General features: G+C 34.0%; 2 protein-coding genes across 2 annotated transcripts; both read left to right on the top strand.

Moving 5' to 3' along the window:
• Nucleotides 1-9566: 9566 nt before the first annotated feature.
• Nucleotides 9567-15488, top strand: LOC115991434 (shikimate O-hydroxycinnamoyltransferase-like). The gene is made up of 3 exons (XM_031115126.1): nucleotides 9567-9660; nucleotides 12537-12967; nucleotides 14601-15488. Exons 1-3 carry the CDS (start codon nucleotides 9567-9569, stop codon nucleotides 15486-15488), a joined length of 1413 nt encoding a protein of 470 aa, XP_030970986.1.
• A 6180-nt stretch (nucleotides 15489-21668) lies between these two features.
• LOC115991435 (1-phosphatidylinositol 3-phosphate 5-kinase-like) lies at nucleotides 21669-23372 on the top strand. The gene is made up of 3 exons (XM_031115127.1): nucleotides 21669-22550; nucleotides 22895-23095; nucleotides 23337-23372. Exons 1-3 carry the CDS (start codon nucleotides 21669-21671, stop codon nucleotides 23370-23372), a joined length of 1119 nt encoding a protein of 372 aa, XP_030970987.1.
• The last annotated feature ends 3673 nt before the right edge of the window (nucleotides 23373-27045 follow it).

A 27045-nucleotide genomic window follows, 5' to 3' on the forward strand; every position in this document is an offset into this window, starting at 1 on the left:
ATCCAAAAAAAAAAAAAAAACATTACGATTTCTTTCGTTCTACACTTTCTAAAGTACTATTTTGCTTCCTCACACGCTAAGCCTAAGTCCTTGGTTCTTGGTCCTAGGTCTAGGCCCACTATAACGGTTACTGGGCTACACTTTAAGGGCCCATTCAAAAAGCTAAACCCAAACCCACACCTTTATAAGTCCATCCAATCTTCCCCACTCTCTCTTTCTAAAAATATTTGTTTATTTCATGCCCGTTGGCTTTGCTTCTTTTTGTTGATTCCTGGACTGAATTACTGTTGTTGTGCAAGTAATTTTTTTCTTTTTTTCTTTTCAGTTCTTTTGCTAATATTGTTATTGGCTATTGTTAGTGCTACTTTTTGATAGGTTTTTTTTTTGGATTGAATTTTGTGAATTCTTATATGAGTTCTTGTGAATTATGTTTGGACATAGACAAAGTCTATTGTGACTTGTAAAACTAATTGGCAAACATGTCTGAGTTCTTGGAATTGCCATCATAGTATCAGCAATTAATTAAATATATAACAAGCATGCTATATGACCAAATTGTGCTTGTTATTGCAAAAACAAAGCCATATGATTCTTAGCTGATAATTTAATCAATAGTTTCACTGTCAGTTCCTTGTGTAATTCCAATCAGCTTCGATTTGGTTTTATATTTTTGAGAGCCAAAACCTACTAGATTTTGGCAATAAAATCTTGTAGATGAATTAGCTGTTTATGCAAATGAATGTTCTACCTTGGATCTCTTGATATACTTGACGCAATTTATGTACAAGGAGTTGTAATACTTATATTTCAACTTTCTTATCTTGGCAGGCAGGAGGAATTTTTGAGGGATGTTTAGAGCATTTGCAGCAGTGTAGCTATAATGCTATAATGCTAAAATTTAGCTCCACAAACACAAAAACCTTGCTGCAGCAGTGGAGCTAAATCTAAAAAATTTAGCTCCATTGCTACAGTGCACATCTATAAATAGATGTGCACTGTTCATAACATCTAAAAGAAAAAAATATTATTTTATTAAATTTCTCTCTCCCCTTCTATTTAAAAAAAATATATATATATATATATATATTTCTTTTCTCTCTCTCTCTTTGGCTTCTCTTCTTTCTTCCTCTTTCCTTCTCATTTTTTTTTTCTCTCCCTCGTCTACTCTCTGCTTCGCCATCGCCGATCTTCATCATTTTGGATCTTCATCGTTGCCGATCTTCATCATCGATCTTCATCGTCGTTGCCCAGTTGCTGTCCCACGTCGTTGACCCATCTCGCCTTCATCGAACTCAAGCGTGCCACGGACCCATCGAAGCTCTATGCTCGGTCAAGGCGGCAGTAAAACGACACCATGATCGGCGACGGCGGGAATTCTGGGTTCATGGGTTTTGGATTGTTGGGTTTGTGGGTTTTTGGGTGTTTGATTTTTTTTTTTTTTTTTTTTTGTTGGGTTTGGTTGTGATTGTGGATTGTGGTTGAAATGGCGGTTTGGTGGCTGTGTTGGTGGTGGTTTGGTAGCTGTGGTTGTGGTTGCCGTGGGCTGTGTTGGTGGTTGTGGCTGTGTTGGTGGTGGTTTGATTTTTTTTTTTTCTTGCCGTGGGCTGTGTTGGATTATCGTTGTGGCTGTGTTGGTGGTGGTCACATGAAGGTTGTTACCGTGGGCTGTGGTTGTCACATGAAGGTTGTTGCTGGTGGAGTGTGTGGCTGTGATAATTGTGTGTAGTGAATATATTATTTTATTGTACTGAGATGAATTATTTTATTGTAGTAGTTATATTATTTTATTGTGATGTTTATATTATTTTATTGTGTTAAAAGCTAAAATAGATCCACTGCTGCAGCATGTGTGTAGGTAAAATAAATAAAATAACTTTTGGTGGAGCTAAAAAGCTAATTTTTTAGCTCCACTGCTGTGGATGCTCTAATGCAGTTTCTGACCCTTCATGGACATACTCGTCTCATTCATCAAGGTGGGTTAGCTGAGTTCCCTGATGCGTTCTCAATGCAAAGCGCCTTGACCTTTTCAACTTGTATAGAGAAGTAAGTTCTTTACCTTATTAAAGGTTATTGAAAATATGCCAAGAATTATCTTTTAAAAAGTTGGTCACTCAGGTGGTTTCATGAGGAGGCTTTCATGTTGGGAATGGCATCAATTGGAAAGGACAAGTTTTCTCAAAGATGCATAATCACACATTGACCAATAGAATGACTGTATGGTTTTTCAACTTTCATTCTTGAGATGCTTTATGTTGCATGATATGCAATTGAAGGTTAGACCTTAATTACAAAATTAATATTATGTCACATTGCGTAGTAAATGCCTTTTGTGATTGCAAGCTTACCTAATTGGGAAAATTTGAAGTATTTGGGAGATGATGTTTGCTAATGATGATTTTTTACTATTTGTTTTCAAAATATTCTTGACACAAATTTATTTTCAATATTTTCTGTTGAGCTATCCATTTGATAAGCATTGCTAATAGCCATTTGATAAGGATTGTATGATTATCATTGTTAATTGAGTAGTGGCTGTGCTAAGTTGTGTTCAGTTAGTTAGTTGAATTCTGTTAGTCAGTTAGTAGTTGCTGTGCTTAGTTAGTTAGTTGCATTGGTTGGGTAGTTTAGGCGAGAAAATGGGATTGAATTGTATAAGAGGAGATTTCAGATGTTGAATGGGGATTATCTAGAAAATTAACCACTTGGTCTTTCTATTTCTCTCTAAGTCTCTTTTTTCCTTTCTTTAAGTCTTTCCTTTGCTAAGGAGGTGGTTACCCTCGAAGTAACCAATCTTTCTTTCCCAAATCTATTTGTGGGTTTGTTAAATTTTGGTTGTTTTATGTGTGATTTTGGTTGGTTCTTGAGATGATTTTGTTGCAAATTTGGTGGATTTGGGTTGTGGTAATGGGGGCCAGTGGGTAGTGGAGGTGGCTGTGGGTTGTGGGTTTGCTAGTTGTTCAAAAACTTCATATGAGAGAGGGAGAGATAGATAAAGTGAGTTGTGTAAGAAATAATAAAAAATTAATAAAGAAATAATATTTAAATGAAAAGCGAAAGAAATAATAAATTAAAAGTGAGTTATATTGATTTTAATGGGTTTTTCTTTGTTGGGATTTGTTGCTTGCAAAAAGTTGAGACACACACAGATTTGTTTCCTGTAATTGGGTTTATTTTTTAATTGAAACTGGGTCTTGATTTTGAGCTTTTATACTGTAAAAATTTGTGAGTGGGTTCCTTAATTGGGTTGATTTATCTTTTGTTTTGATGAATTCCATACAAATATTTGTTCATTATGTTGTAAGAGTAGAGAAATTAAATGGCAAAACAAAAAGCTCAATTTTTTTGTTTCTCTTAATAATGTTTTTTTTTTTTTTCGACAACAAGGATGAGAGGAGTTGTTTTTGCAGAGGTTGTATAGATCATCATTATTGGAGCTTTTGGGTTTTTTTTTTTCCGACTTTTCTATTGTATTTTGCCTATATTTAAGAGCTTTGTAAATTATCAAGTGATGTAAGGTTACAAGTAGAAAGCTATTTTTATTTAGAGGTTAGTAAAACTAAATATGTTTGCACGGTGCAGTATGTTGGATGAAATATACTTGTTCACCTTGTTTTTATTAATGTGTAGAGTTTCGTTCCACGTTTGGGAGACTACTGATTCAATTATTGTACCTTCAATTATCTAGAGAGGGTTGTTATCTCTATTTAAATGTGAAATATGGTGAGGGGGTAGTCTTTGATGTTGCACTTAGACCCTTTACTCTTAATTCACAATGGCCGACTACAAGATAATACAAGATAGAAGTATATCCCTATCCTCCATCTCCACGCAAAGTGGAGGACCACCAAAACAACATTTGTGGACACGACAAAACATTGCTCTGCTGATATGTAAAGAAAACCTTGAGTGGACGATATTTCATATATGATTGTCAACGTCCCCATTTCGCTTTGCAACTTGTTAATGTAAAAACATTAACAAGTTTGGATGTCATTATCTTTTTTATAATTTGACTTAAAAAAAATTGCAGATATATTTAAGTGTTGACAATAAATACCTTACTGATATGAGCACTTCTAGTTTCCTTTGCTACATTGCTTAATAGGATCAAAATTTCGAACTTACCCTAGTTTTTGTATAGAAAAATACAGATTTTGGGAGGGCAATCCTATCTTTTCACTTGGAGAAAATGTAAATTTCATGCTAAGTGGGAAGAATAAAAGAAAAGCAACACGAAATGCAGGGTAAGATCTCCATTGATAGTGATTATGTTGTGTTTCCTAGTCCGCCTGTGGACATTATGCATATTCTTGAGGTTGATGCCTGTGGTCTGGCTGTAAACAGGCTCTGTCCTGTATCTTTGTTTTCTGTTTTGTTTTTAATACATTCCTTTTCTACCAAAAAAAGAAAGAAAGGGTAAGATCTTTTGTCTGCACATTGTTTTTGGGGATGCAATATGGTCAACCTTTGATAGGTACAGTTGGGTTGGATTTGATGCTTTAATTTGGTCCCCCGTCCCCCTAAGTCTGAGTGAGCCCGTTTGAATTGAACTTATTGTTGCTGAAACTGAAAACTGAAAACTGAAAGTACTGTAGCAAAATAATTTTTAAATATGTGAATAGTATCGTGGGACCCATTTTTAATATTTTTTAGTGCGTGAACAATGATGAACAGTGTTGCTACAGTACTGCTACAGTGTTGTATAGTGCTAGTTGTCCCCTGGAACGCGTGAAGTGAGGAGAAGGAAAAAAAAAAGAAAAAAAAAGGAAAAACGCAGCTTTGGATTCAGCGAAAAACGCTAAATCCAAACGGCACCATTGTCCGGTGGTGGTGGGGTGGTGCCTGGTGAGTGACTGGTGTGGGTGGATAAGACCCACCTGCCCATCCATATCAACATTGACTCACTCCGGTCTTGGTTTACTAGCTTCCTTGCTTCTTTTTATTTTTTATTTTTTATTTCTTTTTATGGGAACTTCCTTGCTATTTGATTGCTTTATTCTTATTAGATTACATATTCATACTTATTTTATTTTATTGTCTAATATTCTTGAATTTATTTAAAAGCTATTTTATTTTTTCATATATTGGCAACCAATTTGTCCTTCATTAATTTAAGGTAATAATTAATAACTAAATTAAGTTCATAAAAATTTATGTTAATAATTAATAATTAAATTATTGTTGGAAAAATAGTATGGAGTGAATAAAAAATTGATGTTTTCTATGTTCACTTGAAGATATTATTATTAGTGGTGAAAATCCTTGAGTCCCACATTGGAAATAACAGAAAATATGAGCTTTGGGCTGGATATTGGGTTGGGCTTTAGGCATGTGTGGACTAGGCCCACTTATCCAATTAATAATAATATTTTATTATTTTAATTATTGAGTCAATTAGTCTATGCACAACAGTTATCACTGAAACAGAATTCCTGTTCAGTAACGTATAATTTTCATAGTCCCTCATTCATGAAAACCACTTTTCACGCATAAAAAAAAAACTCTCAAAGTGAGAATATTTTTTGTTCATTCAATTTGTGTCAAAAAGAGAGAAAGAGACATTGAGTAGTTCGCAGAGCACGACCTTGTGTGCTTCGTTTTCATGCTGTAGATCATTTTATCCTAGGAGGTAGTCGTCCGCGAGTCTCAAAGCACCACAGTAATTGTGTGAGGGGCGAAATCTGCTTTAAGGAGATTGTGTCAAACACAAGACTTAATCTGAATTGTTCATTCTTCATGCATTTGGTTTGTGAGTTTTTAATTATTAGCAGATTTCTTCTTAAATATATTCAGTATTTGTTTAATACTCTTGTTTATCATATCTATTTGTGTTATTGTTTATATTTAGATCTGTGTATTATTCCTTTTACTTTATCACAAAAGTAAATTGTTGAGATATGTCCAACAATTATAACTACTAAGTGTGTGTTTGGGTTGGACTTTTTTGGCGTTGCGTTGCGTTTCTGTTTTTTTTTTTTTTTTTTTTTTTTTTTCACGCGTTTTCATTTGGAGTATTGCGGTTACTGTTCAATGAACAGTAACCGCAATTGTTGACTTTCTGCAGTGAACAGTGCACATATGCACTGTTTACGGACCCACACATTACACTTTTTATCAATTTTTTCATTAAAAATGGGTCCCACGGTACTATTCACACATTTAAAAATTATTTTGCTACAGTGTTTTCAGTTTTCAGTTTTCAGTTTTAGCAAAATAAGTTCTATCCAAACACACCCTAAATAAAAGCACTAATCGTGTCTACGTTTACGCTCCAAAAGGGTCAGTCAAATCCCATTTCATATATGATTGTTCTCATTTATTTATTTATTTATTTTTTTTCTGCCGGTAACCTGTAGAGGTGGTTAATGAATAGTAGAACATTTTTAATGATCGAGTCATGAACTAAAGTTTCAAAAATGGATGAAAAGAAAGAGATTGGATCAGAGTCAGACACGAAAAGTGGTGCGCGCAAGGAAATTAAGGAAGCGCTGTCCTAATTTGACCAACACATATATGTTGCTGTTAGATTGTTCACGTTTATTTCTTTCTTTTATGTAAAATGCCAAGAAGAAACGAACATTCTTTATTGCATTTGTGATTTGTATGAATTCGAAAAGCTAGCGAAGAATAGTAGAATACCAACTTTTTCTTTTTCTTTTCTAATTATTTATGTCATGGATATGACTAGTAGCATTTGTCAATTTCGTCTGCATCATTTTTGTAATTTTGTTGCACTACTTGTTGGCTAAGGCTATATATAAGCTTATTATAAAACTAAAAGCAGCACGAGGGGACATCCAAAGAATCTTCCAAGTGTTAAGATTTAATGTTTTATTTTATAATATTTTATTGGAAGTATCTTTGGATATTTCGTAGTTTGACCAAGTCTATAGGATATTTAGTTATTTCATCTCAGCCAGATTTCATGGCTGTGAAGTGTCTCACGTTGCTATCTTAGCTTGTAGGAGTTATAGATAATGCTTTCCTATTTTATAGTAGTTGTGGTTAATGCTTTTATCATTCAACAAGTCCCTTTCTGCCTTTTGTTTTTTCTTTGTATCAGAGTCCTGTGTTGGCACGTCTGTCTCTTTTGCTTTCTGTTTTTTCTTAACTCTGTATCACCAAGATGATAGTAGTCCTGTCCGGTGGGCTGTGGCTGCGACTGCCAGTTCAACTCTATAAAATTAATGCTTATGACTATTCGGATAAATATCTGTAGCTTTACTCCTCACACCATTCCTTCCCCACTGGAGTACGTTCATTGCGCAATAGTTCATTATTATAAACTTTTTACTCAAAGACTTAGTTTGGTCGGGTGAAAAGTGGGAAATGAAAATAAGAGAAATAAAAGTGAGGAGAAAATAGGGAAGGAGAGGGTCTTTGATGGTAAAGTACCCATCTATTTCTCTCTTCCCTCCACACATATCTAGAAGTTTTTATTTGTTTATTTATTTATTTTATTTAATAGAAATATAAGAGTAAATTTATATAATTTACATTTTTCATATTCTCATTTTTTCAACCATGAAAAAGATATTTTTATCCTTATTTTTTTTATTCTCCCAACTAAATACATATGATAGAAAATTAGAAATTTTTTTTTCTACCATATCCCGTGGTTAAAATGGCATAAAAAATTGTTTCTCAAAAAGAAATGGCATAAAATTAAAAAATATTTTACAATTATCTATGTGACAAAATATTAATGGTGGATAATAAAGTAATGATAGACCTATATAAAAACCAACAATAAAATAAACAATTATGAAGTTTATTGAGAAAAATATTGTCTATAGAATATAGATTCCTCGTTCAATATAATATTGTAGATTACTCATTCAAGATAAACAACTTACAGCATTTGGATATATATTTGCTTTACTTCTTTCTTAAGAAAAGAAAAATAGTACTAACTGATCATTAATTAGTACTAATTCATCAACATAAAAACCAAATAGGAATAATTACTTGCTATTTTTAATTGTGATTCGGACTTCTTCTTTTTTTAATTTTTTTCACGTTGCTAAATAATTACTTGTATTATATGAGCTATATCATGTGATAGACTTTAGTCGCACATTTTAATTTTATACAAATGCATCATCATCACTTGAACATATGTCTCTTTGGCTTTTTTATGCATCATCATCACTTGAACATATGTCTCTTTGGCTATAAAAAATCCAAAGAGACATATATTGAAGTGAGATGATGCATTTGGCTATGTTCATCAAAATAAATGTCTCTTTGGCTATATTCGAAACGTACTATTTCTATGATCTATTTCTGCAATTTTGTCGGAAGCATGGTTAATAAATGTCTAGGCAGCGGAATTTGATCGTTTCAGCGTATCTATTCTAAGTAAAAAGCCACCATAGGACGTTTGCAGTGCAAATTGAGGATGTGACAAGAAATACCCGTTCTGAGTAAAAAAAAAAGAGAGAGAAGAAAATAAAAAATTACATTATAATAATGAGCCCATTTCACTAACTCCCTCGAATGCCACAAAGGACCATATGAGTTGTATGTATCTTGGGAGAAAGTATATCATATTTCGATAATACTAACTCAGCATCTATTTTGGTATTTCCTATCTAATAAATGAGTGAAACCTGTTTCAAAAAACCACATCAGACTACAATAATATTGAAGATTGTGATTAATTTATTGGAATAGTTTGATGTGGTTTTTTGAAATAAGTGTCACTCATTTATTGGGTAGGAAATATCAAAACAGATGCTGAGTTGGTATTACCGAAACATGGTATACTTTCTCGTACCTTGGGCATACAGTAGGCATATCTAGCTACTATATATAAATATGATTTTATATATATGATTTTTTTTTATAGCTATATCAAAATTATCAATTTTGTTTGGTGGCCATTCCAATTTCCTTATTGTAACATAACATTTTGAAATTGATTTATTTTGGTAAAATATTTAGTGATGTAACATTATTTAAAGTTACATCAGGTGTAACTTGAACTAAACTCTATTATTATTATTATTATTATTATTATAACACAAAATAATAATTAAATTTTTATCACATTGTGTTATACAATTTTCAATATCTATCAATTCAAAATCAAATTAAAAAAAAAAAACACATTTTATCGGGCTTAAGAGCACTCACAATAGATGTGCCATATGTGCCAAATGCTAAATATTTGGCACATTTGGCACACCAAACACAATTTGACCCAATTTATCAGATGTGCCATATCTCATATTTTTTGCAACATGCTACAGTAGAGTCACAAATTTGCCACGGTACGGAATGCGTGTGACATATGATTTTTTTTTTTTATTCCTCTTTCTCTCTCATATCTCCTTCAATCTCACCTGGTAAACCCCAATCCTCTCCTCTCAAACCCCAACTCTCACTACTCTTCCACGCCCATGCCAATGCTGACGCCAACGATCACTTCCACGCCGACGCCTAGTGTTTTTTTTTTTTTTTTTTTTTTTTTTTTTTTTTTTTTTTTTTTTTTTGCTATGGTTTGATGGGTTCGGTTCCGATAGAGGTGGGTGGGTTTGGATGGGCTAGGCTATGGGTCGGCGATGTCGGTGTGGGTCAGCAATGACGATGACGGCGATGAAGATGGTGGGTTTGGAGTTTGGGTTGACTTGGATTATGAAGGCTTTGGGTTTGGAAGTGGGTGTGGGTGAGGGTGTGGAGGCGGTGGGTTTGTCGGGGTTTGTGGTTGAGGTGGTGATGGTGGTGGGGCTTCCGATTTGGTGTTGGTGGGCTATGGGTTGTGGGTCAAGGTTTTGGGTCAGCGGCATTGTGGGTTGAGGTTGGTTGCGGCAGCATTGTAGGTTTTGGTTTGGTGGTTACTTGAGTTTGTTTGTTGATGGGTTGGTTGGGTTGGGGTTTTGGGTTGGTGATTGGTTGAGGCAGTTGATGGGTGCGGAGGATTTGGCTGGGGTTTGGTTGGATTTGTTTGGGTTGGGTTTTGGCTAGGATTTGTTTGGGTCGTGAAGGATTTGGCTGTGATTTGATGGGTTGTTTGGGTTGGGGTTATGGTTGTTTGTTGTGGAATTTGGCTGGATTTGTTTGGGTTTGCTTTGAGTTGTGTTTTTGGTTGTGGAGGATGTGGTGGTTGTGTGGTGGAGGCTGTTGGTTGTTGGCAGCAGTGTGATGGCTGTTGATTGTGTTGATGAGTTGTAAATATTATTTTAATGTGTAGTAAATATTATTTTAATGTATAGAATTGAATGATAAAACATCTGATAAATGTGATGTTGTAAAATAATGTGTAAAATAATAAAGTAGGCCTTTGGTGTGGTAAAATGGCATAATTTTTGCAACAGCTGCTACGGATGCTCTAACAATATTTCCCTTCCTTGATTCGACAACTCCACCAATGCCTTCAAGTTAGGTTGGAGATTTTCTGATTTAAGAAAGTTGGGTCGGGTTGGAAAATACCCCAAACCTAACCTCACCTTTAACTGTGAGGATGAGCCATATACATAACTTTCCAAAACATGATTTGGTTACATGTAGACTACCCTTCAAACTTTTTTTTTTTCTTTAGAAAAAAATTTAAATGATTATAAATTTTATTATAAATGATTTACAAATTAACATGAAAATAAATGCGATTGGTGATTTTTGTATAATGTTTAAAAGTTGACATATTGGTTTGTAAAATTTACGTAATGAAATTTGTAATATTCCTACAGAGTCATTTCTTTGATGTAAAATCCCTGTAGTATCAATCTTTTGAAGTTGATTTACATAATTGATGATGTGGCTTGATGTGGCTTTTTTTTTAGTATTCACCAACATTACTTAATTGAATAACAATCACTGCCTATCATGAAGACATTAGGGAATTTTTTTTTAATAAATTTATTGCATATCTAGACTACTTATTGTGTTATAAAAAAAAAAAAATTGTGAGTGGTTGACTCATATAAAAGTGATTTAGTCTAATCAAAACTTGGCATGTTAGCAAGTAATTTGTTTTTTTGTTTCCCTAGCATTTTCCCTAGATTTTTTATTGTTTCTTTGGACAACAAAATAACAATAATAAAAGAGATGGTGTAACTATTGTGATGCAATTTCTTTGTTGCGAAAAAAAAAAAAATTGGCAAACAATATGAAAGTAATAAACAATTACTCATAATTTATCATATCAAAGTTATAACAAAAGTTAAAAATTGCAACTCAAAAGTTTATTATAAGTCTAAGTGTAGTTAGGGTTTGACTTACTTTTAGTACTTTTTAAACTAAAATCTCATTTTATTTTAATAAGAAACTATCACATCGCCCGTTAACTAAATAAAATGTGAAGATTAAAGTCCACTATCACTTGTTATTGTGTATTTGAAACAAAATGAGACATCCAATTAAAAAAGAATTGAAAATAAGCTAAACCTGTGTAGCTGATAGTGATATTCAGTATTCTTTTAACTGGAATCTCCTTTTATTTTAATAAGAAACTATCAAATCGCTCACCAACTAAATAAAATGTGGAGATTAAAGTCCACTATCACTTGCTATTGTGTATTTAAAACAAAAGGAGACATCCAGTTAAGAAAAACTGAAAATAAGCTAAACCTGTGTAGCTGATAGTGAGATCCTCCAAAGTTCAGATTAAATTCGGCGATCAGGTGGTTGTAAGTGGAGTTAAGTCTTTTTTTTTTTTTTGATTATGAGAGTGAGTCCTTGTTAAGCTAGGTATATAAAATTATACAAATACACAGAAAGGGTCCAAATTAAATTATACATCCTTTGATTTCTTTGTTTATATTATTGATTTTTAAACAGGGCAGTTACTTTGTTGGTATCGCAAGGGCCGTAAATAAGTTATAGGTGTCACTCCCATGTTGGAGAAGCCAAAGCCTTTGTTTTGAGCAATAAGCTACTGTCGTGTATAACTTTTTTATTTATTTATACGAACTCTCTTGTATTCCATATTTCTATTTTCCAGCTTTACTAGCTAAAAGATTCCCGCTTTTACCAAAAGAAAAAATGTTTATAAGAAGAAAAGATGTAAAAAAGTTTACCCCAAAAAAAAAAAGATGCATGTACAAATTAATTTTGGATAGTTGGCTTCGTTGCTGCATAGCTCTTTCCTAGGTGTAATACATTTCTATTCTACAAAAGCCTGCCTTGATTAAATGATTAATTAAGAAAAATCTCACACACAGTCCCACATAGGGGCCTCTATGGTGCGGTTTGAATTTGGCTGAAACTGCGTTTACGTTTTCTATTTTTTTTTTTTTTTTTAACCCGCATTTGTTGACTTTTTCACAGTAAACAGTGTATTCGTGCACTATTCACGAACCCACAAATTTCACTTTTCAGCAACTTTTTCATTAAAAATGGGTTTCACGGCACTATTCACACATTTAAAAATTATTTTGCTACAGTATTTTCAGTTTTCAATTTTCAGTTTCAGCAAAATAAGCTCTATCCAAACAGATCCACTCCCCTATTAAACCCCATCAACCATATTTCAAAACTATTCTCTTATAGTCTCTTACTGTTGTCTCTCTTTCTCTCTGTAAACCTGGGTTCAGAAGGAGGAGGAGGAGAGTTGAATGTGAAAGTGAGCAAGAGGGAGGTTGTGGCAGCAGTGCTGCCACTGCAAGAGCATTGGCTACCACCATCCAACCTAGACTTGCTTCTACCCCCAGTTGATGTGGGTGTGTTTTTCTGTTACAAGAAGAACACCAGCTTATTGGGAAAGGACCTCTCTAATAATTTTGGCTCCATGGTTGGGGTTCTTAAGAAGGCCTTGGCCCAAGCTCTCGTGACATACTATGCTTTTGCTGGTGAGGTGGTGTCAAACCCTGTTGGTGAACCTGAGATTCTTTGCAATAACCGTGGTGTGGACTTTGTCGAAGCTTTTGCTGAGGCAGAGCTTAAAGACCTCGACTTGTATAACCCTGATGACACCATTGAAGGCAAACTTGTGCCCAAGAAGAAGCATGGTGTGCTCGCTGTCCAGGTTCGTCACGTGTTTCTTATTCCCAATGTATTCACGTACTACCCACACGCACATAGCGGTAATATTTTTGGCTCCTGCTAGAGCGAAAATTATCTTAGCGTATAAAACGTCCCTATCACGTTATAACGTCAAATTTTCTCCAACCCCTAATACATCTCAAATGAACCATTTTTTTTTTCCCTTTAAAGGGAGAAAATCCTGGAAACTTTTTTTGGATATAATTTTTTTTTTCTCCCTAAAATGTGTTTTTGGAAGATGCTAGCCACATAATTTTACATGCAAACAATTCAATTTTAATAGCCAGTAGAGTATTTTGCGATGAACTAAAAATCTGAAATAATAAGAAATGAGAATAGTTTTTGAAACTACTTTGAAAGAAACATTATGCCTTTTTTATTTATTTTATTTATGATTAATTATCTATTTATAAATAAATAGATCAAAACCAAAAATAGATTTTATCTTAATTAAAACCACTTTTAATGAAGTAGTATTACTTAATTTGTTTTTAAATCAGAAATATTCCTTGTCTTTGTTTAGGCATCTTGTGGAACCCAGTTTGGAGGTTACATTTGCTTTATTAAAAAATTTGTGAGTTCTATAAACAACACACAGAGCCCAGGTTTGGACACAAACGCCAGCCACATTTGCTATCCAAACTCACACGTATCCAAAATTAGGCGACTGATCAAACTAATATGAAAAAAATGCGTTTTACTTTTTGGCTTCTTCCCAAATGCCAAACTGTTGGTTTTGAAACTTTGAATGATATCTTTCATTTGGATTTTACGGTTATTAATTTGCCGCTTCAATTATATTATATTATGATCAATAATTGCTTTGAACAAATCCTAGCTACTATTTCTTATGTGTTCTATTTTTTCAGTTTTTTAATTTAAATTAATTTATATATATTTCTTGAGGGTGAAAATTAAATTATATGGTTCATGATATTGAACAATAACTCATAAATTGTTTTATTTTCTAATGGTCCTGGCTTGTATGGAAAATGAAAGGTTAACTGTTATTGATAAGAAAATATCTTATGTGTGGGATATGTGTTCCTTAATAATGTGTAGGTTCCACGTGACTATAAAGTCTATGTTAAAGATGGAATTTAATATTGTTTTTTTTTTTGGTAAAAGGAATTAAATTTCAAATTATTATTAATATATATATATATATATTTTTTACTCACTTTAATTGAATTTGTCAAAAGTAAGACATTATTTTCACACACGTGATATTGCTATAGTTAATTATTATTAACTATTTAGAAAAACAAGCTGTAAAAAATGGATTTTTTTTTTTTTTGTAATAAAAAAATGGAATCTATTATATATGTAGGACTAACAAACTTCATAAATTAATCATATTTCGGAGAGAAAAAAAAGAATAAAATTAATTAAAAAAGACGGGCTCCTTTTGATATTAATTATTTTATACCAAAAGTCATAACCTACTAACCCAATAACTTGTTAAAATTAAAACAGCAACCAATCCAAATAAACGCAACAAGTAAATAAATTTGGTGAGGACGAATTAGTCAAATATTAAATGTTTGACAAGGCACGTAGTAAAAAAAAAAAAATACTAATACTGACATTTTTGGTTTTGTATTTGGAATATGCAGGTAACCGAGCTCAAGTGTGGTGGGTTGGTTGTGGCGTGCACGTTTGACCATAGAATTGCAGACGCCTACTCGGCCAACCTATTTCTTGTGTCATGGGCTGAGATGGCTCAGTCTAAACCCATCTCTACGGTGCCATGTTTTCGTCGTTCTTTGCTCAATCCTAGACGCCCTGGTTCAATTCATCCATCCTTGAACGACATGTATGTTCCAGTGACCTCATTGCCTCCACCCAAAGACCCACAACCTGGTGATGATTATCTTATTAGCCGCATTAAGGCTGACCAACTCAACCTGCTCCAATCACTAGCTACCACAACCAATGGTTGCAGTAGGACTAAACTAGAGTCCTTTAGTGCCTTCTTGTGGAAGATGGTTGCTAAACATGCTATTCTTAAAATGGGCGTTGTTGTGGATGGTAGGACAAGGTTAAGTGATGGAGATATAGACAAAGCTTCACTCATGGGGTCTTACTTTGGAAATGTGCTATCCATACCTTATGGAGGCAAGGAAGTAAATGAGATTGATGAAAATCCATTGAGTTATGTGGCCAAAGAAGTTCATGATTTCTTGGATGGTGCAGTGACCAAGGAACATTTCTTGGGGCTCATAGATTGGGTGGAGTCTCATCGTCCAGTGCCAGGGTTGGCTAAGATATATTGTAGTGGGAGTGAAGATGGACCAGCTTTTGTGGTATCATCAGGGCAAAGGTTCCCGGAGTCAAAGGTGGATTTTGGATGGGGTAAGCCAATATTTGGGTCATACCATTTTCCATGGGGAGGTGACTTAGGGTATGTGATGCCAATGCCAAGTCCAAGTTGCAACGGTGACTGGGTTGTGTACGTGCACCTCTTGAAAGGTCAAGAAGAAGGTTCATTTGAGATGTATTAGGGGTTGGAGAAAGATTGACGTTATAACGTGATAGGGACGTTTTATACGCTAAGATAATTTTCGCTCTAGCAGGAGCCAAAAATATTACCGCTATGTGCGTGTGCGTGTGGGGTGTACGTGAATACATTGGGAATAAGAAACACGTGACGAACCTGGACAGCGAGCACACCATGCTTCTTCTTGGGCACAAGTTTGCCTTCAATGGTGTCATCAGGGTTATATAAGTCGAGGTCTTTAAGCTCTGCCTCAGCAAAAGCTTCGACAAAGTCCACACCACGGTTATTGCAAAGAATCTCAGGTTCACCAACAGGGTTTGACACCTCCTCACCAGCAAAAGCATAGTATGTCACGAGAGCTTGGGCCAAGGCCTTCTTAAGAACCCCAACCATGGAGCCAAAATTATTAGAGAGGTCCTTTCCCAATAAGCTGGTGTTCTTCTTGTAACAGAAAAACACACCCACATCAACTGGGGTAGAAGCAAGTCTAGGTTGGATAGTGGTAGCCAATGCTCTTGCAGTGGCAGCACTGCTGCCACAACCTCCCTCTTGCTCACTTTCACATTCAACTCTCCTCCTCCTCCTTCTGAACCCATGTTTACAGAGAGAAAGAGAGACAGCAGTAAGAGACTATAGTCTATAAGAGAATAGTTTTGAAATATGGTTGATGGGGTTTGATAGGGGAGTGGATATATAGAGGCCCCTGTGTGGGACTGTGTGTGAGATTTTTCTTAATTAATCATTTAGTCAAGGTAGGCTTTTGTAGAATAGAAATGTATTACACCGAGAAAAGAGCTATGAAATATCGTCCACTTAAGGTTTTCTTTACATATCAGTAGAGCAATGTTTTGTCGTGTCCACAAATATTGTTTTGGTGGTCCTCCTCTTGGCGTGGAGATGGAGGAAAGGGATATACTTCTATCTTGTATTATCTTGTAGTCGGCCATTGTGAATTAAGAGTAAAGGGTCTAAGTGCAACATCAAAGACTACCCCTCACCATATTTCACGTTTAAATAGAGATAACAACCCTGTCTAGATAATTGAAAGTACAATAATTGAATCAGCAGTCTCCCAAACGTGGAACGAAAACCTATACATTAGTAAAAACAAGGTGAACAAGTATATTTCATCCAAAATACTACACCGTTCAAACATATTTAGTTTTACTAACCTCTAAATAAAAATAGCTTTCTACTTGTAACCTTACATCACTTGATAATTTACAAAGCTTTTAAATATAGGCAAAATACAATAGAAAAGTAAAAAAAAACCCCCAAAGCTCAGATAATGATGATCTATGCAACCTCTGCAAAAACAACTCGTCTCATCCATGTTGTCGAAAAAAAAAACATTATTAGAGAAACAAAAAAATTGAGCTTTCTGTTTTGCCATTTAATTTCTCTACTCTTACAACATAATGAACAAATATTTGTTTGGAATTCATAAAAAAAAAAAGATAAATCAACCCAGTTAATTAAGGAACCCACTCACAAATTTTTACAGTATAAAAGCTCAAAATCAAGACCCAATTTCAATTAAAAATGAAATAAACCCAATTACAGGAAACAAATCTGTGTGTGTCTCAACTTTTTGCAAGCAACAAATCCCAACAAAGAAAAACCCATTAAAATCAATACATCTCACTTTTAATTTATTATTTCTTTCGCTTTTCATTTAAATATTATTTCTTTATTAATTTTTTATTATTTCTTACACAACTCACTTTACCTATCTCTCCCTCTCTCATATGAAGTTTTTGAAGAACAACTAGCAAACCCACAACCCACAGCCACCTCCACTGCCCACTGGCCCCCATTACCACAACCCAAATCCACCAAATTTGCAACAAAATCATCTCAATAACCAACCAAAATCACACATAAAACAACCAAAATTTAACAAACCCAAAAATAGATTTGGGAAAGAAAGATTGGTTACTTCGAGGGTAACCACCTTCTTAGCAAAGGAAAGACTTAAAGAAAGGAAAAGAGAGACTTAGAGAGAAATAGGAAGAGCAAGTGGTTAATTTTCTGGATAATCCCCATTCAACATCTAAAATCTCCTTTTATACAATTCAATCCCATTTTCTAGCCTAAACTACCCAACCAATGCAACTAACTAACTGAGCACAGCAACTACTAACTGACTAACAGAATTCAACTAACTAACTGAATACAACTCAGCACAACCACTACTCAATTAACAATGCTAATCATACAATCCTTATCAAATGGCTATTAGCAATGCTTATCAAATGGGTAGCTCCCTAACACCTCTGAGGCATAGTTTTTGGTGTTTAGTGTGCCAAATGCCAAATATTTTGGCACACATGATGCCAATGCTCTAATGGCATCTAAATAACATTCTAATTAATCTAATGTGTCAATGGTAATAATTAGTTTGTAATATGGATAATGTTGTTATATTTTAAACAGTAAAAGGTCTATTTCACTTTGCTGTGGATTAATGTCAAAATGCCCAAGAGCATGTGCTCTATAAGTTGTATTAGAATATGTTATGGAAGTATGCCTTAATATGAACCAAACCGAGAGCAACTTCAGCCATCACCTCTACAATTGAACTCTGCATGGCAATTGGATCAAAGTGATAACTATAAACTTTGTATGTGACTTCAAGGATATGGCTTCCAATAGACAGGTTTGGACTTGAAATCCTCTAGCAGCTGATTGAGCAAGCAATAACAACTTGATTAATTTATACACCAATATAGCCTTCAGTATTTTCCACACTAGTGGAGAAATAAATAAGGAGAATGCATGTGAAAGTTATGATAACTCAATAAAGTCTCTTGATGTCATATCAGATACATATCAAATTGTTATCACGATCAAGTTACATGAATTTAGCAAAGTTATAAGTTACATGAAAATGAAATCTAAAATGTGATAGAACTGTCATTGCTAAGACTCAACAGCGGGTTGTATTATATAGACAGCATACTTAGTCCAATGGGGAAAAATGATTTGTAACAATGGGGAATACACCTTAACACAAGGGAAATTATTTGACTATTTCAATATCATACAGCTACAGAACTATGTTATTGAATTAATTTGCATAAACTGACATCTACAATTCTATTTTGAGACTTCTCCTTCTGCAGGGTACAGAGGAACAACGGGAAAATTTAAGGGGCTTGTGTTGAGCATAATCTATCTATAATTAAAAACAATGGGAATATAAAATGATAATTACATTCCTACACAACTACACCCACCTTCCCTCAGATTATATTTGGGAGAGGGTTGGGGGGATTTTCTAGAGCAAAAAGAGCATGGGGAGGGCATGCAGGTTGTGGGCTAAGGCTCATCAATATTCACTAGCAGTTTCCTGAGATGTCTTCTTGACATCTATTAATATCCATTAGTTATTTTTTGAGATTTTTTCTTGAAATTTGCGATGCTGCAGTGCGGAAAAATGTACTCCAGCCAATCCGTTTTAGCATAGTCCTGCCAATCATCATAAAGACGTTAAGACATCAAATATACATTTTCGAATCTACTTATGCTGTCTGTATCTTTTTGCAGATGGATCAAATAGTGAAAGCCAAATGGAAGGAAACCAAAAGCTAAGGTAAATTTGCAATTCATGACACCACTGAATTAAAAGAAATCTTACTAAGGGTTCATGTAAATTGCCACAACATTCACCTACATTTTGTATAAGAACTCAAATAAGGCAACCATACCTTAAAAGCACCAAGCCCCTGCCGCCTATCACTGCCAAAGTGAGCCCACTCGCCACATATTCCGCAGTTCACCCAATCACTAGCTGCACTACTGTTATATCATGCAGACTCAAATTATTTAGTAAGGCATTTAGTTTTGTGTGCATGCATATAGTAAATAGCAACATGGAGAGAGAGAGAGAGAGAGAGACCTGTGACACAACAAGCAGCATTTTCCATCTACATCATCATGAGCCAGTTCATATTCTAGAAGATAAGTTTTGTAATGCCTTTTTATTGTATTCCCCACACCCTAATTATTAGAAATACAACTTGAGTCCTCTAAAAGTTTTCCAAAATCCTTGTAAGTTACAACAGGTTAATGAAATTTGAAGTATGAAAGAATAACATCATATGAAACCAATCCCAAGAGAAAATCGCAATTTAAAAAAAAAAAAAATGCCAGAGTTACTTTCAGCCTATCTAGCCCCCTCAAGTTAAGTCATAAAGCTCAACAGAAAATATTGAAAATAAATTTGTGTCAAGAATATTTTGAAAACAAATAGTAAAAAATCATCATTAGCAAACACCATCTCCCAGATACTTCAAATTTTCCCAATTAGATAAGCTTGCAATCACAAAAGGCATTTACTACGGAATGTGACATAATATTAATTTTGTAATTAAGGTCTAACCTTCAATTGCATATCATGCAACATAAAGCATCTCAAGAATGAAAGTTGAAAAACCGTACAGTCATTCTGTTGGTCAATGTGTGATAAAGCACTTTTGAGAAAACTTGTCCTTTCCAATTGATGCCATTCCCGACATGAAAGCCTCCTCGTGAAACCACCTGAGGGACCAACTTTTTTAAAGCTAATTCTTGGCATATTTTCAATAACCTTTAATAAGGTAAAGAACTTACTTCTCTATACAAGTTGAAAAGGTCAAGGCGCGCTTAGCATTGAGAATAGCATCAGGGAACTCAGCTAACCCACCTTGAGGAATGAGACGAGTATGTCCACAGAGGGTCAGAAACTGCATCACATTCCTCAAAAATTCCTCCTGCCTGCCAGGATAAGAAAGTTGACATATAAGTATTACAACTCCTTGCACATAAATTGCATCAAGTATATCGAGAGATCCAACATTTTGATCCAAGGTAGAACATTCATTTGCATAAACAACTAATTCATCTACAAGATCTTACTGCCAAAATCTATTAAAACTAGTAGGTTTTGGCTCTCAAAAACATTGTGCAAAAATATAAAATCGAAGCTGATTGGAACTACACAAGAAATTGACAGTGAAACTATTGATTAAATCATCAGCTAAGAATCATATGGCTTTGTTTTTGCAATTACAAGCACAATTTGGTCATATAGCATGCTTGTTTTGTATATATATATATATTTAATTGCTGATACTATGATGGTAGTCCCAAGAACTCAGACATGTTTGCCAATTAGTTTTACAAGTCACAATAGGGATAACACACACTCTTTGTCTATGTCCAAACATAAATTCACAAGAACTCAAAAAAGAATTCACAAAATTCAATCCAAAAATATATATATATATATATATATATCAAAAAGTAGCACTAACAATACCCAACAATAGTATTAGCAAAAGAACTGAAAAGAAAAAAGAAAAATATTACTTGTGCAACAACAGTAATTCAGTCCTAGAATCAACAAAAAGAAGCAAAGCCAATGAACATGAAATAAACAAACTATCTGTTTGATTCCGATTTTGCTTTGCTGTCTCCTCTCCCTTCGTTCGTATTTTCTAATTTCTCATTCTTATTCGGATCTTAGATCTGAATTTATTTTATTTGATCCTTCTTGATTATATATATATATATATATATATTTCTATTTGTGTTTTGCTTTTGCAGTGAGAATTAGAAAACGGATATTCATCGCATTCGAATTCGAATTCCAAGTCTAATAATAAGGTATCGTTTTTTTAATTTCCTTGAAATTAAGGTAACCCCAGTCAGTCTATAGAACATGATGTGATGTCTCTACCGTTTTCAAAACTCTAATTCTTTCTATGTTCTTCTTGTTCTAGGACCTTAACATGATTGCCAAGCTCATTTGAATTGAATACAATACTAAGCTTTATTATGAATTGTATTGACAGGCATGCTTGCTTGCTTGATTCTATCTAAAAATGGGGGGGGGGGTTTGTTTATTATTGAATCTGTCTTGTATTTGTAGATGAGATGGGCACCAATGTTGTGGAAATTTATTTTAATTTATAATTCCAATCCTAGGCTAGGACCCCATCTGAAGTGGATAATTGGGTTTATGAATTTAATGGGTTTGCTTTGTTTTATTGTTAATTGTTGTATAATTTTTGTTGCTGAGCTGAAAGGGGCATCTATGTTCAAATTTCAGTGCTTTGCTTAGGCCTTTGCTGATCTCTGTCTGGTGGGGTTGGCTTTTCTTTTTATTGTAGAAAAAGAAAGAAAAGCGTGTGTATGGGCCATGGCAAACTTTGATTCAACCAGGGTTTCTTATTCTTCACTTTCTAAGGTTGTTGAAAAGGATAATAATAATAATAATAATGCCCAGTTCCACTATGTTGATGACTACACTGACTCTCCATGGGACTCAAACTCAAAGTCCTCTCCACCGGATCACGCGTTTTACAAGGATGATTTTGCTGTTGATGGAGAAGAAGGATATGATTCAAGCGATGACACTCGTAATTTGGTGCAACCTTATAATAATAATAGCATGCATCATCCTGAGGTTAACTTGAAGAATGTGCTCAATGGTATATTTGCCATTGTGACTGGCCGGAGCAAACTTCCGAGTTTCATTTCAAATCAGCAGTCGCTACTCCCTACTTCAAATGTTTCATTTCTTGGGTCTGCAAAGGATGGTGATACCTTCTTGAACTCCTCCGTTTACATACCTAGAGCCCCACCACTCCTTGAGCCCAGTGGATCAAGTGGGGTTAATTATAGTGTTTACAAGGATGTATTGGAGGCTGAGCCTCCTGACTGGCTGCCGGATAGTTCTACTACAGTTTGCATGCAGTGCACTGCTCCTTTCACTGCACTTACTCGTGGCAGACATCATTGTCGGTTTTGTGGAGGAGTTTTCTGCAGAGTATGTACCAAGGGGAGGTGTTTGTTACCTGTTAAGTTCAGGGAGAGGGATCCCCAGAGGGTCTGTGATGCCTGCTATGATAGGCTTGATCCATTACAGGGTGTTCTTATTAACAGCATCAGCAATGCCGTGCAAGTAGCAAAGCATGATGTGATAGATTGGACTTGCACAAGAGGATGGTTGAATCTACTTGGTTTGTCTCTGGAACATGAGATATACAAGGCCTCCAATACTTTGAGAAGCTATTGCCAGGTTTGATTTTCATTTGCATCTCAGCTTAATTTTACATGTCAACTTGTTTTATCTTTGTAAAACTAACATCTCTTTCCTGCTTTGTAATGTCAAAGAGATAGGATTGTAAAATTCTAGTGGGTAGTGCTTGCTAGGTCATAGATTCTATTTTGGAGCTTTGTTTCTATGTTTACTCTTTGCTTCTTTTCACCTACTTGTCAACTGGACTATAATGGTATTTTAGAAATTCGTACTTTGCATCAACATTCTAAATATGCAGTCCTTTGTAAAGTGGTTTTCCTTCTTTTCTTTTCTTTTTTCTTTTTTTTTTTTCCTGACTTTATAGTTTTGATTGGAATTGACAGGTTGCTAGGTTGAATCCTGACAAGTCAATACCCTTAGCAATTTTGAAAGGGGCAAAAGGCCTGGCAATTTTAACTGTAGCTAAAGCTGGTGTTCTTCTTGCTTTCAAACTTGGCACAGGCTTGGTCATTTCTCGAAGGTCAGATGGATCATGGTCTGCCCCATCGGCTATATTCTCTGTTGGTTTAGGATGGGGTGCTCAGGTAGCAACAAAATTGTCATGTTACTTCTAGTGTTCATTTCTTTTTGTTATTATTACTACTATAATGTTTGTAAGTGTCAATCTTAGATAGAAGGCCTGAAAAAAAAGAAAAAAGAAAAAAATCTAGGATATGCACAAATTTGGCAAGAGTTCCTTTTAACTATTTGAGAAATTCTAATTGTTTATCAAGACTTCCTCAATTTATGTTACAGCTAATAATTGTATTTATTACGTGTTCCCAGATTGGAGGAGAGCTCATAATAAGTATCAACTTATAATGTTACAACTAAGGCGTCGGATTTTTCAGGAACGCGGCTATAGGACTTTGAGCCACCTTTCTAACCGTCACCATATGTCAGACCTATAGCTGCGTTTGTACCAAAAACGCGGCTATAGATTCGTTTTCAGCTACATTTGAACAACCTATAGCCGCGTTTTATAGGTTTTTTTTTTTTTTTTTGCACTTTTATTTATTTTTTCCCTGCTATCACAACTACCTGCTAAAAAATTAGACAAAAATTATTAATTAAGGGGTGTTAGCTGAGTACCAAGTCCAAATCAGATTTTAATTTTTCAACCAACTCTAATTTAATCTAACACCCAATCAAGAAATTATTCTATAGTTCCTCAAAAAAAAAAAAAAGAAATTATTCTATATATATGATTTACTAACCTTTCTACACATAAAGATGGATGCTATATGTGAGATTCACATGTAAAGTCCACATTTTTGTCAGAAGAAGGTATATTATACAGAGCACATTAATAATTTCAACATCCTAATTAGAACATGCAAGACATTATTTGATACAAATACATTATAATGAATTTTGTTGCTTGGGATAATTACTAAAAAGTTCACATGTACAAACAATCAAAGTGTTCTTCCTATGAAGAGCCATTAATCTATAACCGAATGAAAGAGTCGTCCAAAGTTTAAACCTCATCATCTAAAAGAAAATTGAAAAATATATATATATATATGTATGTATGTATGTATGTATGTATGTATGTATGTATGTATGTATGTCGTATAAGTGGAAGGTGTTGTTAACCTACTCTATAAAGTCTTTTAAATTTTGGATGTAAAAAAATTTAGATTTGTAATTGCCCTAATTTTCTTTCAACCATGCATCTTGTTCATTGATGTTCTTAGGGTTTTAGAGACCTTGATTTATTTCTGCTTAGATATTTGAGAAGTCCCCCTAGACGAAAGAATAAGACAACATTTTTTTAATGAAAAAAAGAAGGAAATAAAGAAGGAGAAGAAACAAATGACATATAAGCTTGATTAATGAGTCACCAACAAATTCTATCAGGATGAAAAAAAAAAAAAAACCATATATATAGATATATATATATATATATATAACATGACTATGTAAGGAATTAAAACATATCAGACAGAAAGAAAGTAATAATCCACATTTTCTTATCTTTCTGTCCAAAAAGAAAAAAGAAAAGATGAACCCATTATGAAGAAGCTAAATCTAAGTGAGATAAACATATCTTTTTTTTTTTTTTTTTTTATATATATAAGTAATAAGTTTATTGATATCAAAAAGGGGAGCACCCTAGTACACAGGGAGTGTACAAGGGGGCAAACAATCAAGAACAAAAATTACAAGAATGTAGGAAATCAAGAAAAGATAAAAATGATTGGTTCTGCAATGCAGCCAACCAATCCATTAAAGTTCTAAAGAAAAATAACTTCAAATCTGATCTTGATCTCTCTTTATCTTCAAAGTACCTACTATTTCTCAGTGAGATAAACATATCTTAAAAGGGCATAAACAACAAGATCAAGATAAATATAGCTAATTCATAAATAATAGCACTTTGATAAACACTATGAACTAAATTCAATTATAAAATAGAACCTATTAGGTGCCACCAATTTGATTGAAATTATAGAAGAAACACCTAGTAACTTCCAATTCTAATACTTTCTAAAGTGTAAATAGATTGCCAATATAAATAACAACCTTATGCATTAGTCTCCAACAATAGACTATTAACCCCATCACAAGTAAATCCACTTGCTAAAGCTGATTCCCAACAACTTTACAAATATTATCATTTGGTTCATCAACAACTACATGTGTTTTGACGTTTGCCTTCCTATAAAAGAATATACGCTTTCTTGTCCAATTAAATTAGCTAAAGCATATGGTACGACAACAAAATCATGGGAAGCACATACTCTGCCAATACTCCCAAGTGAAAAGTGAAAAAAGCCCAAAAAACTCACTCCCAAATCTTAGCACCAAAATGCTATTATATATCAAATAGCCATCCAGTACCATCTTGTCCCAAGACCCAGGATGATCAATTTTCTATCTCACCCGCTAATGATTTATTCATGGTGATATTTGATTGGGATCTATTTAGCTTATTTTGTTACTATTCAATTTTTTTTGTTACTATTCATAGATTCCATTGCACTTTTTAGTACTATTCATGGATCTTAATGTACTATTTCAGCTACCTTATAATACTTTTAGCAAAAAAAAAAAAAAAAAATCAATTTCAACTAAATAAGCTGTTCCCAAATGGACTCTTAGTATAAAAATCCTGTTTTTTAAAAAAAATCTACCTGACCACTTGTCAAAGACTCACATCAAATTATCTATTTGGATACTTTATTTCTTTAAAATACTAATTTTCTTTATTTATTTTAATTATTTCTCTCTCTTCACCCACAACAATCATCATTCACTCTTTTTCTTTTTCCAAGGATAAGCAAAGAAATAATAAAAAATTATTTTTGCATAAATAAAATAACTTGTAAATTTACACAAGCACGGTAGTTAAAATCTGATTTGCCCTATAGATACATAAGTTGATATAGGTGTCTTTTGGGGTTCATTACTCGCCATTCTTATTTTCATTTTTTTTAATGCTTTGTCTCTCTTCTTTGTGAGTACTTTTACTGATACATCAAAATTTTACAAGAAACTTGAGTTATCAGCTCATCATATGTCAAAATAAAATAAGATTATATCAGAACTCATTACAACTCAAAACAAGATTGTTGTGAAAATGTTACTAGATTTTATTGTGTCCCTATGCTGTCTGTTTCTTTATTCATTTTTCACATATTTGGATTGCGTAAAAATAAGGGGATCTCCAAAGGCAACTCAATGGCATCTTGTCTTGTTCATGCACCTTTATAATGGTACATGAATGATTGATGATTGACAACCTTTAACATAATCTGCAAACACAACACGACTAGTCAATGTTTATTATATAAGTTTCTTGACACAGGATGATGGCTCATGAGATTGAACCATCAAGACAAGGATCGCCCCTATTAAATCTCTTGCATGAACTGCAAGATGAGCCCTGATTGGAAACATACAAGACAATGCAGGGAGGACACGTAAAACCACAAAACAAACAAAAAAAACTGCATGTTAGATCTGAATGATCAAGTAAAAGCAATTATTACCCGAGTCATATTTTCCTTGCTCCATGACCTTTTCTCCAACTCCAGTTTTAGTTTACCATGTTCAAACTAGTCAGCAAAACTGGACTCAAACCTCCTCGCATCATCAAGCCCTTAGATTACTCTTAACACTGATGGTAGTGTCCTAGCCAATCCTGGTAATAAATAAATAAAACTATGCCTTTCATTTTTGTACTCCCTATATAAATAAATAAAACTCCCCTTTTCTACCAAAAACATAAAAATGCATTCTTTTCTTATTACATTATATGCAATATGTCCCCCACTTCTCAATGGCTGACCCCATCAAGATTAAGGTAGCGAAAATGTTTAGTCGATTCCTCGATGGCTCCTTCCTAAATTCCCATGACGATAATCAATTCAAATTTTCATCTTTACATTGACGTTCCTAAACTCCAATTACTTCAGTATTTTGTCTTATGAACCAAAACAAAACAAAACACATGAAAATTCTGCAAGAAAGAACTATAAAAGCCCAT

The sequence above is a fragment of the Quercus lobata genome, chromosome 5 (genome assembly GCF_001633185.2).
Source record: "Quercus lobata isolate SW786 chromosome 5, ValleyOak3.0 Primary Assembly, whole genome shotgun sequence".
Lineage (NCBI taxonomy): Eukaryota > Viridiplantae > Streptophyta > Magnoliopsida > Fagales > Fagaceae > Quercus > Quercus lobata.